The sequence below is a fragment of the Argopecten irradians genome, chromosome 9, assembly GCF_041381155.1.
Source record: "Argopecten irradians isolate NY chromosome 9, Ai_NY, whole genome shotgun sequence".
NCBI classification, from domain to species: domain Eukaryota; kingdom Metazoa; phylum Mollusca; class Bivalvia; order Pectinida; family Pectinidae; genus Argopecten; species Argopecten irradians.
In genome coordinates this window covers 13,831,555-13,848,605 of record NC_091142.1, presented here as the reverse complement: position 1 = coordinate 13,848,605, position 17,051 = coordinate 13,831,555, and the positions used below count along the sequence as shown (strand labels likewise).

Here is a 17,051-nt window from a genome sequence, read left to right as displayed (position 1 = left end):
TTTAACATAGGGTCCATAACAGAACAATAATTCTAAAATACAAATACAGCTTTTATAACTTTGACAATGTTAAGATTCTTGTTACACAAGCAGTAAAAATATTCGAGGCTCTATGATAATGAAAGAATCTTAAGACTTTAGTTAAGACTTTGCCAATCATTATTGATGAAACTTTTTGTAACATCATCTTTGATTGGCTAAGGCTAAACTTAAGAGAATTTTGGGATAAGACTGTTTCATGATCCTGAGCACAGGAACCTGCCACTTATTTTAACCAACAATATTTAAGCAATACATGTATATAATACTGTTGGTAAAAAAAATGTGCCAGGTCCCTGTGATCCTACGGCCTGATCTTTCAATGACTAGCTCGCTCAGTATATATACTCATACTATTGATAACCTTTGTCATACAAAAACACATGAAAAATAAAAAGTACCTTTAAGTATTAAATTTAAAGGTACTTTAATAACAGAACTTTATAGGGAATCATCATATTGCTCTAGATTGCAATTCAAGCAAAGTATGAAATTATGATCGTCTGCAAAGCACTTACATTTATAATGGCCATAGTTGCAATATAATGATATTGTTATTTTTTACAGAACCCCTTTTTTCTTTTTATGAAATTGTAATTTACACATTAATTTTGATATTTATAAACCTGTTACATGAACATTATACAACACGCAAGCAAATTTTATGAATTAGATCATCTGAACACATACTCTTTAAAAACATGACATCATTACATCGAAAGAAATCTGAATTCTTAAAGGAGATCATTGTATCACAGGCTATTGAGTCTATAGTTATATACACCTATAATACAAGGCCATCTGACCCAGTATTACAAAAGAATGTGTCTGTTTAACTACAGAATCAAAAGCCTGTGATTATATGCTTATAAAGTCATTGCAGTTATCATATCTATAAAAAGTCTTATTTAAGATCAATCTCACGAGACCTTTATTAATTGTTCACCAGAATATTTTAGTTAATATATAAAATATCAAGGTGCTCTCATTTCAGTTATACATACCAGGCAATTATTGATATATAAATAAATGATGTATTGATATATTGAAACAAGTGTATGAGTTTTCCATCTGGCTATGGGTACAGACTAGTATCACTTTAAAGATATAGAATTGATAATGTAAAGGACGGAATACAAAATAAATATTTCTATTGTCTTTGTATAAGTCTGGAGAAATATACATAACCTCCTTCTAAATATCTTGGTATGATTACTTGGTAACTACTAAAATTTTACAAGTGCCGTTTTAGTGCTGGATATAAAGAGTGTAAATTTTACCAAAAATAGTTCCTAGATTATCTTATCAACAACCAGACGCATTAACTAACTTGGTAACAATGATCACACATTCTTATCGAACATGCATACATATACCATATACATGTACACTGTAGGTAGTAACCATTTTTGGCACAGTGTTGTAACAACTGTTAACAGGAAACTTCCCACTGTATCACAGGGACCTAGCACGAATTTCTAACCAACAGTATAACTATTGTTGGTTAGAAATCGTGCCAGGTCCCTGTGCAATGTGTTACATGTTGTTTGGTGTGGTTTGTTTAGTTTATAAAGATGCTCCACCGCTGACAAATGGTATTTTTTCACTATCAAAAACAGGAGTAGACGATTAAGTATTTTTCTTCAGTTACAAAAGTTACTTACTTTACACCATTACCACCATTGTAAAAATTTGAGCTTCTAATTATACTTCAAGTTAAGAATATGAAAAATAATTAATTGCATCCGGAAAAAATTCCGTGGCACTGTATCCTGTATGGAATGAAGTACTGATTCGGCATGCACCAATAGCAAAATAAATATTTTATAATACTTTGTGTGTTAATTAGACATATCTATACACGATTAAACACCAATCATTGTTCAAATGATGAATACCAATTATGCTTTGTCGGCGGTGAAGCATCTTTAATGTCCTTTTAACATTTAAAGTTGTTCCAGGATTGTAGGCAGAGAGAAAGTTGGAGTACCTTGAGAAAAACCACCAACCAGCAGTCAGTACCTGGCAACTGCCCCACATAGGATTACTAGAATTTGCAACCTAGATTTGGATGGACATTTTAACCGCTCGGTCACCGTGGTTAATATCTAAATACAACCAATTTCATGATTAGACATTTACCATGATTGTATATGAAACCAAAATTGTAATTAATGTAGTCAGATGGATCATGTAATCATGGTGATGGCTAATCATAACAAATACATATTGTAATACCATTAATAAATCTGTACACCTTTAAAGAAAGTTTAAAGCTTTAAAAACGTTTTCAAATTAAAAATTATATTAAACCTTGATACAACTAATGGTCCAACTAATACAACAGACCTTAGTTGATGATTGCATTCCCTAAAAGAGATCCTGGTTTGTAACTACCGTATTTAGTACATAATTTTGTACTACAGTTGCTAAGCAGAAAGATTTCTCCAGGTACATAAATATATTTGACTGTCTAATCTAAATTGAATATTTCTATTGAGTATGGCATATTATCAGCTGAATAAGTTTTTAAGCTTTGCTTTATCCTCTAAATCTTTTTGGTGTTCCTTTTCTGATAGGGACTTGAGTTCTTTTTGTACAGCCGATGTTAATGTCTCGTCCAATTCCATCACCCGTTTATAATCTGCTTTCGCTTCCTTAGGATTCCACGCCCCGACATGAGCCTTCGCTCTCCGAAACAGAGCTTTCACATTGTCTACAAAATAACAAGGTACAAGGGCTTTCAAATTGTCTACAAAGTAATAGGAAAACAAAACTACACGGAAACAAAACTCTCAGACATAGATACAGATGACAGAGAAATCGTTTCTGATAGATTAAATGACGAGGCGACAGGTATACACATGACTGAACATTCATACCAGACAATATGATATATTTCGAAAGTAATAGTTTGATATCTGCAGAAGACAAAGGATACAAATTGACAGAATTATTTCTGAAAATTTCAATTAAAATATGATGCACAAAAAAAAATTCTGAAGATGCATGAAATTATGAATAAGAAATACGTTGTACCAGCCGCCAAGATTTTTGTGTACTACCCGGTATTCATATTTGTATAATAAATCAAATCTTGTCCACATGCTAATACACATGTACCCGGTACTTACTTTTGCAAATTCTGTAATCAAACCAACTTTGTGAAAGTTAATCTCAGTGAATATGAATATCTACCTTACAGCGCTGTAATTATATATTGAATAGACTTTCAATTTGTATTTATTCAGCAAAAATAAATCCCCTCAAAGTTGTTTGAAACAGAAATCATAAAATTTAGTAGCGATGAATGAAAGTTTTCGGTATATTTGACAGCATACCTGGATCTCGACTGAGGACTGTGGTGGTATGTTCTATCACAGGGTAGAAGTCATTCAGGAGAAGTTTACATTGAGAAAAATTCAATAAAAACGGAGTTTTCATATCTTCTAGTACAGCCCATTCCTTATCCCCTGGCTTCTCCCTGGAATGAAAGTTGTACAGCATCTCAACAGTACCCAGGTATATGTTTACAAATTCTAATTATGAATTCTAAAATAAGGAAATATCAAAAGATACAATTTCACAAAAGGTACAGGGGGTAAGTATAAACATTACTGAATGGAGAAATGTGTCTTGCAGTACAAAATCATTTACAGAACTGAACTCCAATAACTTCCATATGGCTTCATTTTTGCAAGAACTATGTTGATATTGTTAAAATACAAAAGTATCATTCCGTCATTCAAACTGCTATCCAATAATAATTAGAGTACCAGCTGTTCCAGAATTCAGAGTGTCTCCTGGGGCCTTCTGCTTATGTTGGTAGTAACTATCCTAGAATTCCAATAGTCTTAATTCTCATGCAATCATAATTACTTAAGTTCCAGCTATTCCAGTATTCTGTGTGCTTCCTAATACTTACTAAAACAACAGTTGTTCTGGTATTCTGAAAGCCTCCTTGTAACACTACTTAAGCACCAGCTGTTCTGTTATTCAGAGAGCCTCCCTATACTTACTTAAGCACCAGCTGTTCCAGCATTCCGAGAGCCTCCCCGTACTTTTCTGCTGCTTCTCGGTACTGTTTCTGTTTATAGAATGTGTTGCCTTCCTCTTTAAGGTTCGGGATCGCTTTTAACTTCTCGTCCTCGGTCATTACCCATGATTCCTTGTTGTACTCCCCTGGGTGTTCTATCTTCAGTAATTCTAAAATACATTACAGACATAATAGCAGCATTAGTACACTGGTTTTATAACAAAATTTGGTTTGATTATTGTAACATTCTATTAACAGCCAGTGTAATTAAAGGACATGCCAGATTTAGACGGTGGAGGAAAGCCGGAAAACACAGAAAAACTACTGACCACTTGGCTACCACCCAAACATGAGATTCGAGCTGACAACCCAGAGTAGAGGTGATGGGCTTGTGGTAATATGTCAGAACATCTTAACTACTCAGCCACCACGGCCCATCATACAATAGAGAGCAGATAGGACTGGAACAAGAGTTAATGTACATGTATTTATATTTATGTGGACACTAACATTGTCAGCACCATAATCAAAGAGTCAGACTGAAATGGTGGTTAGTAACTCTGATTGCTCAAAATTAGCTTTTTTTTTTTTTTTTTTTTTTTTTTAAATGTTAATTTCGGACAAAATTCTGTATTGTTTTGTTCTATTTTTTCTTATTCTTATTATTCCCACTAAAGTTAACAATTTTTTCGGAACAAAAGAGCTATGGCGTTAAAATTTGGTCAAGTTACAGTATGTACATCGACCAGTTCTTGAAATTTTCGTTCAATTTTATTTGATAAGGTTCAAGGCTAACATCACAGACATACTAAACAACTTTTTAAAACACAAACTTAAAACAATCATAACTTCATGACTATTTACTCTAATGCACCCATGTTTAGTTATTCAGGTAGATTGTGACATTATCAGAGATTATGTCAAGGTCAAGAGTTCACTACGGGGTCAAACAAAGGTCAAAAACAACATTTACCAAAGAAAAGTTTTGAAGTTTGGATATGAAAGAGCATGCTCTTAGGAACAAATGAACGAACAGACAATCAAACGAAATATAGGGAAGTTATAGAAAAATTTAAATTAATGACTTAATACAGAAAAAATATAAGCAAACCAAATCTTATTTACATATCTTAGTGTGTACTGGAAATGAAAATTGTGTGTTTTGATCTTGTTCACATCTAGTTTAACTTGATCTTATCACTCCTCTGAAACAAAGGAATAACAGGTGAACGCATCGTATATACAACCTCAACACCTTCATCAGAAAAGGGAAGGAGTGCTTATAGTATAAGGGGTACTAATTTCGGTGAATACAGTTATACTATAAATTGTATAACTCATACTTTACCTAATGTAAATATAAGAGGCTGAGGTTTCTTCATGAGTTCGTTGAGGTCTGGATACCCCACTCCTTCCTCAGACATCGCCATCATACCACAACAATGCTTTGTCGACTGTGACTTTGCACTTCCCTTCTCAAAAATATCCCGAAGACTCTTGGCCACCAAAGGGTAAGAAGCTGCATGCTGTGTGATATAAAGTACATAAAGTTATGATTTTTAACATTCTTTTATTCGAAAAATTTTATCTCTACCACTTATGTTGGATATAGAATGATCATCAGACTTCACTTTTTCGATAAGAAATGTTGCCATTTTAATCAGAAAAATGTTATCTCTACCACTAAGGATTTAGAATGATTATCAGATTCTCAATGTGATTTTTAATTCATCCTGGCAAATAATAGAGTTGTCTACCTTGAAATAATAAATTGATTGTGGCATCATTGTTTTGTAAGCAGAACACAAATCGTTTTCTCTAAAACATATAATGCATGTTGTGCTCACAAACACATGACGTCATAATCAATACCTATCCGCAAGGACAGATAACTCTTTTATATGCAAACATGGAATATGAATCTGAATATCTTGTCAGGGTACAGTTTCTTAAACATTCCTTAACGTAATATTCTCCATAGAAAAGCAGAAGTTTCGAAAACAGTCTTAAGTTAAGGAATTTTCATTGAAATCTGTAATGCTTTTCTTTTGAGAAGTTTTGGTGAAGTAATTTTCTTAAAATTAAGGAACGTAGAGGAAACTGGACCCTAAATATTAATTCTAGTTGTAGATTGTCTCCCCCTGGTTTGAAACTTTGAATGACTAAGCTAGTATATAATCTATTAACAAAATTACAAAATTAAATTCTAATTATGATTTTAATTTCTAAAGACAGATTATAAACCTAGCCACTATATTGCATTAAAGACCGTAATACATATAGTCACATTCAAAACTGTCATTTAAAAAAATTGTTACATGAAATGGTGATATTTATATTTAAGATTGCATTATCAGACTTTTTTTATTTTTAGCTTTTTAATTAAAAGACTATTATATATCTAAAGACATGTATTCATTTTTTAGCATTTCTGTTAATTAATTCCTAGACACAATTTCACCAATATAAATGGCAAAGGAAGATTTGCAGACAATAAACAAAAACTGCTTACTGCTGTCGACACTGTGAACTCTGCAACCTCCTTCTCCCTCATAGTAACTAGACATGTTTCCCAGACTTCAAGTTTAAACTTTTTACCGACAATCAGCTCCATAGGCTTGTCATGTTTTCTGCTGTCATCCAAAAGTGTCTTCTCTTCATCGCACTTTGTGGTACGGTAGTGAAAGAATAACTGATAGAAAAGGAACAAAAATGTGAAAAGTAAAGAATCAATACTTTTAACTGATTTTCCTTGCAGTCAAATGTGTTGTTTTTTTAGTTTTAGGCCAGGTTAAATGGTAGAGGAAAACCAGAGTTCCGGGAGAAAAACCACCAACCAGTGGGTCAGTGTTCCTAGCAACTGCCCCACATAGGATGCAAACTTGGGTCCCATAGGCGGAGGGCTTGTGGTAATATGTCAGGACATTTTAACCACTTGGCCACTGCAGTCAAATGAAGCATCTGTATTTAAGCTTTAAATTTCAGCTTCAATTTAATATGAGATATGGTAATTTAAGCCATCCTAGATATTACAGGCCGCCAAATTACTATCATTATGACACTCTCATTATATCCACCCCTGAATTTTGTCAAAGCAAAACTGAAGGTTCTTTGTGCAACACCTGATGCTACAGGTAAGTAGTTCTTTGATGCGCCCCAAAAGAATCAAATAACAGTAGGCCTAATGTATGGCTTTGAAGTTAAGCATCATTCTCTATAATCTTTTTAGGATGTATACTTAGTTTTTTTCTACTGAAATGCGTTCAGTTTTGCTACAGTATGGCATAGAGTCCAGAGATATCCTGGCAGTGTTAGTAACCCCTCAAAATTGAAAATGGGTAATTTTATGGTATGTATGTGTAGAGAGTAATATAAATACATACAGTGTGTAAAATAACACCTCACTGTACTTTAATGTAATGACTTCAATACAGGTAGGATAAAGTATATGGTTTATTGTAATCCAATAATATTAGACGTCGCTATTGAGAAACTTCTGATAAGCGACATAATGATTAATCAAATGGGTCTCATCATGCTATATCTCTAACATTGTTGGAGTAGGTCTATTGTAGACTACTCTCTTCTTTAAAAATCAAAGTGCCAAGGCCACTCATAGATGCTGTGAATGAAGGACTCAAACAAAGGAATAAAGAAATTGGTTTTTCATTTAAATATAGAATTTAGTAAACTATACATAAGTGCGCAATGTGGAATTTTGACGTTTAATAAAAAATATTTACGATATACCGTATTTATTTTATGATATTTGAAGATTTTCAAGAACAATAAGTTGAATAACTTATTATCCTGAAATAACTGTAATAAAATTTATTTCTAAGTTATTTTTGAAATAACGATTTCAACACCAATGAAACCGTTCAGAATCTGAGTATCATTTTTTATAATTCTTTATTAATTGCTAAATTATCAATTTCATCAATGTCTCTTCAAAGCCAAAAAAATAATAAGTAAACATTTTCGTATCTTAATATCCACTTAACATTGAAGAATATTTTCGGAAAAATATAACATTAGAAATATTACCATTTCCGGATATGTTATGGTTTCCTTTTTAGAAAACTAACATGGGTTGCTTTGACGACTTTTGACTAATAAATCATGGCCAGATACTTTTGCCAAATAAAAGGTACATTATTTTATTACGTATATCACTCAGATTTCTTTTCAATTCATGCAAGAACGCTAGCCGTTAACATCAAGAAAACTTCATGTAATGTATCGGACTTTAGCAAGTCTTCGTAGCCTAACAGTAATATTTAACTGGTTGGCGAGATATTATCGTGCAGATCATTTATCATGAGTTTTGCTTTGCCGACTTTTGACTTATAATAAAACATGGCCATATACGTTTGTCAAGTAAAGGGTACATTATTTGGTTACTTATAACAGTCAAATTTCTTTTGAATTCATAAGAACGCTATCGTCAAGAAAACTTCCTGCATTACATCGGACTTTAGCAAGTCTTCATAAGGCTACCGTACATTACACAGCAATATAAGTTCATTTGTCACTTTAAGTTGCACGTACATAAATAGATCTATATTATCATTATATTTTGTAAGTTTATGTTGATAGATTTGGTACTTTTTCCCTTTCAATATACCGCAGTTGTCGATAAACAAAAGACAGAAGATCAAGGGAGGAGGCATGTACTCAAAACTTTTACTGCGCAATAATATCTCAGATATAGTTCGTCAATACAACCAACACAAAAAACTTTTTAAGTGTTATAAGAACTTTCTTTTGCAGTTACCTTCCTAACATTTGATTACTATAATCGATCATTAGCATGAATTACGTAAAATTTAAATAAACATACACAATCCAAAATCCACCGAAAGTCCGTCGCTGAGGAAGACAGCGAAGAAGGCGTTGTTTGTGATTTTCGGGAGACAAGTGTTCTCGGAGTAATACAAATATCATAGAGCTCGAGTCCCAACTGAACACTTAAAACACTCCATCCATGGTGTATACGTATGTACAAATTCTATGTCTGTGGTTTTGAATATTGGGGTTTTATTTTTTCATACCATCAAGTATTACGTGAAATGAACAAAACAACTTTTAATTTTCATCGCGGAGTGGTTTCATTGTTTTGATGTGCACAGGCTCTCCGAGCGTACCTAAGAATGCTGTTTCACAGCATCAAAAATCTACATTTTATTTCCTAGGATTATATTAAAAAACTGCTAGTTAACGTTTAACCTCTGTCAATGGTATCTCTCACTTTTCTGAAATTTTTTCCTTCAAGAAGCATATCTTCAAATTCATTACAGTAGAGTCTTCCAAGATAATGTAAGCTTACAGTAACTGAGTAATGCCTACTGTGCAAATGCAGTAATTCCTATTGAGATTCCTCCTCTAGACTCTTTTATATTCGGACGTCTGATAGATGTCTCTCGTCGGACATCTATCAGACGTCCGAATATAAAAGAGTCTACTGAGTAATGCCTACTGTGCAAATGCAGATGTGCTACAAATGACAACAGGTTCATGTGTCAGAGTATCCGAGTATTAGGCAAAATATATTATTATAAACACAGTACAGTTTCCTCTCTTGAACATGGATTATACAGAAGACAAATTGATAATACCATACCTTTGTGTTATCACTAAAATGAGGTAATTCGCCGGCGCCCCCATAAAAAATGCGTTTGACAATGCCTTTAGACTGAAGATCTGCAAGCACATCAGCCATTGTTGTTTATTATTGGAGTAGTCTCCCTTATAGCGCGTTTCAAAATATTAAAGATGCATACTACTAAGATGTCATTTTGGTAATGTCTTCTAAATAAATTACTAAATTGATAATTGATCGCAGTATTGTTTCACTTATCATCAAATTGAACAAAAAGGGTGAATCACTCACGATTTTCATTTCCTCTCAAATATCATAGTTACAACCATGGAAGATACTACCTGAACAACTGTTACAAATAATATAGTACAAGTCGATTATTTGGCGAATTTAAGTACTGGATCTGATGCTCTAACTTGCAAATTATATCTGTGAGTATTAGGCACTAGCGGTAAAACTGGGTAAACGGTTATGAACTTGAAAAATGCAGTACCCTAAGGTCGCCATCTTTGTTTCATCTCCACGACCAGATAGAATGGCATTCGAACTTGGGACATTGAAATACTTATTTAAAGCATTTATCATTAAAACAAATTTTCTTTGATTTGAACTATAATTAGAAATGGCAATCATAAAAATGAGAAACGATTACTGATGAATCTTGACCTTGATTTTGAAAGGCTCATGCATCCTTAATGAAATTTATACTCTCTAACAAACAGAAGTTTTGTTTCAAAATACTTATTTTGGAGAATTGTACATAATAATAGCGCATTGTGTATTACATTCGTAATATTTTGAACATAATAGATCGAAAATATGCTAGTTTTTCATCCTTGTTCCATTTTAAGGGAAATTAGTCGGATGACGAAACGAGCCGCGTATATTTCATTGGGAAGGTCACGTTTAGAGATTATATGGAGAAAATTTAGCAGACCGATCACACACGTGTTCTGACACCTACATCGACAATGGCTGGCATTTCTGGAACTGAAGATACGGATAAAAAGGATGACACTACACAGAAATGCTCAAGGGATAAATTGGAACGTCCAGCAAATGATGCTGTTGATTTAAACGAAGCAGGTAAGAAATTATTTTACGTCCTCTTTGACTAAACCTCGTGGCTGTTTGTAAAGTGTACGTTGTGAAGGAGATGTTGACGTTTAGTGACATTTCCAATGACACCAAAGAATATGGTGAAAGAAACGTTATGCACAATAATTCGCATGGCGGTTTTTGTTTCTTTTGCACATAAATTTCGTCATTGGTTCGATAGGACTGTTACAAACGCAAAAATGTTTATGCAACGAGTTTACGACGAAAAAGTTACGAAACGTCCCACATAAGTGCAACTTACATAATTATCCGCAGGTTGTTTTGGCGCATAACTGGTAAATGCATATTTTAATGTTTTTACGAAACTGCATATATGGTGTTAACATGTAATTTTTTGCACTCTATTTGTTTCTGCTGTAAGTTAACGTTTCAAGGTCGAAAGGGTCGTGTCTGACACCCCGTCTAGTGCCTTACGCTACGAACAGCTGATTAGGGAGCTGTCCGCGACACATGGCCCTACTAAGGAGTTTTGTACCATGCTTTAGCTAAAACGGCAAGAGAAAACACAGGCCTCTGCTACCCATAGAACTGATTTACTCATTTCCAAACTAAGAATGCAAAACATTCGACTGTATATGTAATTAGAGGCCAGAAAGGGGGTAATGATAGTAAACATGTAGCTAGGCATATAACCCATGTGTTGTCACAAGCTTCATTCAGTGTCATTTGTAAATTGATGTGTACCTCGAGTTTTAAATATTGGAGTTAATATTAATAAAATTATGAAATTGATCTGGATGTAATTGTTAGATGCAATCACTCCCATGTTATTTATATAACAGAACCATGTTGTGAGTGGGATATCATTATTCAAAATATAAAATTCTAAAGTGAAAGTGTTATTATATTTAAAATTAAAGTGTGGCATTTACACATTGACTTAATTTTCATGAGGAAAAAAAAAAAATGGAAAGTAACATCGGTTGTAATGTAATTACATTATGTAATTTTTTTGTTGAAATCCCTATATATTTTTATGAATGCTAAAACCAGAAACATATATTACCGTATTCGACCCAATAAGCGCCCAGGGCGCTTTAAAAATTGATAAAAATGAAAAGGTGCTAATAAGTCAAAATTATTGCAAATTTATACCGTGCTATGTAGTTTTGGTCCTTATTTATGCCTGGGCAAATGAAATTGAGGCCTCAAAAAGGGGGAGGGGTGCTTAAAGGGACATGGGCGCTTATTTGGTCGAATATGGTATGTATAAATGTTTCTGCTGAAACCAACAAATAAAATTTCAATTAAAATAACATTGGTTGGAGTGGATTTTCATTTCTCATATCAATTAAGTAGAGCTGTGTTAGAGAATGTTAAAATCTAATGAATAGGAATATATATCCTTCATTATGATGTCTGAATTTTGTAGAACTCAATTAGTTTTGGAAAGATGTGGTTAACAATTTAACAATTTTACATCACATTTACTTTTTAGCTTGCCTATTTGAAGAATAGGGGGAGCTAATGTTGTCACCCCGGCATCGGCGTCAGCGTTGGCGTCCCATTTTATGTTAAAGTTTTTGAGCAAGTTTCTGTTTCGTCAATTGTTTAAGCTTAAGTCATCATAAATGTTTATGATTTTATTTTCCTAATGTGTATGGATGCTGAACATGATAATACAACCAATTTGGGGTTCTTTAGGGGGTTTTTGATTCTGTTAATATGTCATATTTTTATGTTTAAATAGTAAATACTTGAACATCAACTTCTTCTGAATAGGCGAGCTTTGCTGTCCTCCAACAGCTCTTGTTGATTATTTTCATTTATTTATCATTGAATTTGTTTAGAAAATTGTAGATACTTATATAGAATCAGATTGATAATTAGAAGATAGAACTTGACTTACTTGAAATCAATTACATTAGAAATTATTACCGTATTGCTTTGACCATTTTTGAACAAGTAGGAGTTTCATGCCTTAGTTTATGAATTGGAATCCATTATGTACAAGGTACAAGAATATTCATGTTGTATTTTAACGAGATAACATTAACGCAGTAGATAACTATTGTGATAAAAATGTGATATTTAATGTCAAATTTAACTACCCTAACTAAAGTATGATGGAAATACCATTTGCTAAAAATTGCATCCTGCTCATTTTTTCCTCTTTCGAAATATGATTATGATGTTGCAGCTAAGAATATCTCAATATTTTTTTTTTGTAATTGCTTATCACCAAAAGCTAACCATGATGTACATGTACTTCTTAACAAATATTTACTAGGCTATTGGAAGATACTTTTGTCCTAACTTAAATCATGTACTATAGCATAGTAAGGGTTTACGCCAGGTGTAAACTTACTGTACCATAAATGGGGTCCTTCCGAGAAAAAAATGAGCCCTCCTTGAATGGATTTTCGGTAAGAAGAAAATTCTTTTAGTTTTTCGTTTTCAGTGCTTTAAAATGATACACGAATGGGGACATTAATTTTATACATGGTTTTTTTCAGCATGATTTAGGGCCGATTTTTGGCCCCATTCCCCATGGCAAAGACTCCAAATTTTTCCCAATTCAAGCCTTAACTTTCCCAAAATCAAAGTTTCTTGAAAACCATCCAAAAATTTGCATGAACCTAGTTGGTTAAGGCTGTAAATATTCGCGAATTGGCTTCAGAAAAGAACATAAACTGCACTGGAAATTAAAAAAAAATTCTTGTTATGCTTTATTTCATATTTTATGATTTTTCCAAATCTTGGTTTTGTTGCACACTTTCCCAAATTCAAAGCCTAGGGGCCCTATCTCCAAAGCAGTGAGAAAAAGCTCTGATATAAATGCAAACCCTGGTAGTCGTAGTGATTATATAAATAAAAACAAACCCTCTCTCTTTCTGTAAATTTGCATAAATTTGCGCAATGTTGTCAAACTCTTGTTGACTACGCCTGGCGTAATGCATTGTATCAAGCGTTTGTCTAGCTAAAACAATGTTCACAACAAAATCACATGAAATCGTGTGATAGTTCTTTCCAAAATTTTCGGTTTCAGTTTCAAAATAGTCGCTTGAGACAGGTTACGAACATGTTATGGTGTGAATTTTTATGGTCGTTACTCACGTTAGGCAGGTGATCGTTGAATACAGGTTATTTATATAGTAATACCTTTGGGAGGAATAATTATAATTAAGGTCGCATAAGACAAGAAGTCGCTGAATACAAGGGGTCGTTAAGACAGGTTTGACTGTATATTGATAGCTTATTCGTCATAATTTGCACTCAAGACACTATGTAACAAAGGATGTCAGAAACCATTAGGAAACCAAGTTTTAGACGAAAAAGTCAGCCATATTCTAACTCTATCTGAACTCATTACACAGTATTCTGTCACAGTAAACATACAGTGATTTCCTTACTCAATAATATCAGGGTCCAGTACCTTTTAAATTGGGGAAATACTACATTTTATTTTACTTAAAAAATCTATATTTTAGAAGTGTTTATTTATTTCAGGATAATATTTACATAAAATCACAAAAAAGAAAATTTTAAATCCAGCAAATTTCCTCTTTGGGAAGGGGCCTATTTACGGCCTAAAATGTACCTGAAAAAAATCACTGACATGCATATATGTATATGCATATTGCAGTTTATCTATATACTACTTTACCTATTAAGGCTTCCCAATTTTTATGAAATTTGTGGTGGATCAGGACTATGTGCTGATGCCATGGAGTTGGGGGTCGGGTACTATGTAATATAATATTGCTAATATAGCCTAGAAAAAAAAACTTTTTTTTGTGTGGGATATCTTTAAGCATCCCCTTTAAACCCATTTAATAGGCACACTGGATACAACGTAGAAAAAAAATTGGCAGACACTGTATAGATCAGATTCCATGATATCAAATTATAGTTTCATATATATTTAATTATGATAAATTTTACGAATGCCTAGAATAATATTCAGACATGTTCTCTTTGTTAAAACTCCTTTACAATATAAACAGTATGACTATATACGAACTATTTTGATGGTAATTTTGATGCGCACTGTTCCAGTTAAACCGACTTTTAAGTCAGATCTAAACACTACGTTATTATTGGCCAATTCGATTGTTTCTTGCGCGACACCATAGGGGTTAGATCTTGTCTGACATGACAGCAAGGATCACTGAAGATCAACTTCGAGTGTTTAGCAGATTATTTCTGGAGGACCTGGTGTGGCTAGTCATTATGGAAATGTAAAGAAAAATGGTTGTCATGGCTTGTTAAGAGTAACCGTGGACAATGAAGAAATAACAGGAATTAGCTGAAACTGCTACTATTTGGATTGTTATCTGGGTACCGGTAATCACTGGTGTAATCTCAGGGCTCAGTGAGGTATATATTAATTGTCCCCGACACTATACTGAGGGTAACAACACTATATCTTGTTTCTTTGTTAGTAACACATGTACAGGTGGTTGTAAAGCATGGTTTTAAGTATTTTCTGAAGATTCTTTCTGTCTTCTTATTCTAATCTACTGCATGTATTGGATATAAGTAAGTTTCCAGTATTCACATTGGGCCAATTTTCAATTTATTTTTTTTATTTTTTTGATAAAAATATTGGAAGAAATATAATATAGCGTATGTTAATGAAATTTTGTGTTTATATCTTTTCCACTTTGAACTTTTAAGCTTTAGTTTGGATTGGATGTTTTATTTATTTTACATATAAATGTATATAAATCATCATATAATAATTATAGATATATGTGTTTTACTGTTTTAACTTTTAATAGCCAAAAATGATTCAATTTGTAGTTTTGCTATGTCATTCCTATGAATTTGTAGTTTTGATATGTCATTCCTTACTGCAGTTAGTTTTGGTTTAGTTTTAATACAACCAGGATAATTAATGGCCAAGTCAGAGTTTGGTGAATAGGAGTATCTAGAAAATGTCTTGTTGTCAGAACCAAAGGATTTCCCGGACCCAGGTTTTCTGCGTCTCTAACGCATAAAAATGCCTAGGGACTCCTAAAGTAAAATGATAGGAGTCCTGTGGACTCAATGTGGAAGGAATTTAAAATAAAAATTACAGGTCAATTAGATGCAGTAGAAGCAATAATTGTCTATTTTTTCAAAAACATACATAAATATACAGTTATCACAGTACAAGGTATTTTTTTCTGGTACAGCCAGGGCTTTTTTTCAACATGATTTGGGGCCGAATTTCAGCCCCATTCCCTATGGCAAAACCTCTAAATTTTCCCAAAATCAAGCCTTAAATTTCCCAAAATCAAATTTTTTTGAAAACTATCCAAAAATATTGCATGAAATGGTTGGTTAAGACTTCAATTATTTGTGAATTGGCTCCAGAAAAATACATATACTACACTGGAAATGAAAAATCTTATTTGTAATAATGCTTTAATTCATATTTCATAATTTTCCCCAAATCCTGGTTTTGTTGCACATTTTCCCAAATTCAAAGCCACAGGCCCCATTCCAAAACCAGTGAGAAAAAGCCCTGACAGCATAGAAAGTTTTATAAGATCTAAAGTAAATTTTAGCAAAAGGACTCCCAATGTTTTTATAAAGGATTTGCAAACTTAAAACCTAGGAGTCAAAACGAGAGGGAATTCCAAGAGAACCTATAGCTAGCTAGTAGCTCATGGTGTTATGTCATGTTATATTGTAATATGTACATCACGTTATAAGTGTATATATATATATATATGACTTAGCTTACAGATACTGGCATGGACAGTATATGTAGTGCTTACTGGTGCAATAACCGTAGGTGAATTATTAAAATCCGTGTACCCTTTAGATTTAACACAATGTCACATACAGATTATGATAATTTTTAAGCCTGTGTACACTTGCATGAACTAAGCCAGATTACAATGAGTAAATAGTTTGGTAAATCATTTACATTAAAGGCCCACTACCTTTCCGGAGCAAAATATAAAGGTTTTATTAAAAACATTAATAATATCAGAAAATACATATCGATGGCCTAAGATGAGTTTACAACACCAAACATATGCAAGATTTCCTGCGTAATATATGACAACAGCTGAGAGTCATTTCGCTGATTTGCCGTCTGGCGCAGTGATAGTCAACTACCAGGCGGTATTTAGGACGACGGCGGGAAACATAAGACGACCCGCGTTATGAAAATTAACGTTTTATTTATTTAAATCAAATTGTTCAGAAGGTGATGATATGTGTAGTATTAACGGTAAGTTAATAACTTTTGCGACTATACAAAATTATCGATCTCGTTTTACATTCCCATTTCAAAAATTAGAAGCTGTTTCGGAAAGG

At 33.1% G+C, this 17,051-nt stretch overlaps 2 protein-coding genes across 3 annotated transcripts in view; one reads left to right on the top strand and one right to left on the bottom strand.

Moving 5' to 3' along the window:
* Nucleotides 1-286: 286 nt before the first annotated feature.
* On the bottom strand, nucleotides 287-9,833 carry LOC138331550 (AH receptor-interacting protein-like). Its single transcript, XM_069279248.1, has 6 exons — nucleotides 9,699-9,833; nucleotides 6,588-6,767; nucleotides 5,424-5,601; nucleotides 4,059-4,245; nucleotides 3,381-3,523; nucleotides 287-2,755 (listed from the first exon to the last, which is right to left on the bottom strand). The coding sequence occupies exons 1-6, from the start codon at nucleotides 9,795-9,797 to the stop codon at nucleotides 2,553-2,555; spliced, it is 990 nt and encodes a 329-aa protein (XP_069135349.1). The 5' UTR covers nucleotides 9,798-9,833; the 3' UTR covers nucleotides 287-2,552.
* A 735-nt stretch (nucleotides 9,834-10,568) lies between these two features.
* The window catches only part of LOC138331547 (clustered mitochondria protein homolog), a 28,293-nt gene continuing 21,810 nt past the window's right edge, over nucleotides 10,569-17,051 (top strand). The window contains exon 1 of one of the 2 annotated variants that reach the window (XM_069279241.1): nucleotides 10,569-10,763. In XM_069279241.1, the coding sequence (XP_069135342.1) occupies nucleotides 10,649-10,763 (115 nt within the window). In that variant the 5' untranslated portion in view covers nucleotides 10,569-10,648. Of the gene's footprint in view, nucleotides 10,764-14,929; nucleotides 15,117-17,051 lie in introns of those variants that run through there. The other variant, XM_069279242.1, reaches the window with a different exon arrangement.

Bases quoted from the DNA above. Each gene is read 5' to 3' on its own strand.
- LOC138331550 (XM_069279248.1), bottom strand. From the start codon at position 9,797: ATGGCTGATGTGCTTGCAGATCTTCAGTCTAAAGGCATTGTCAAACGC. The intron at 4,246-5,423 runs GTAAAGTATGAG...AATGTATTTTAG, and splicing joins GCCTCTTATATTTACATTAG to AATTACTGAAGATAGAACAC. The intron at 3,524-4,058 runs GTAAGTATAGGG...CTTTCATTCCAG, and splicing joins CTGGAACAGCTGGTGCTTAA to GGAGAAGCCAGGGGATAAGG.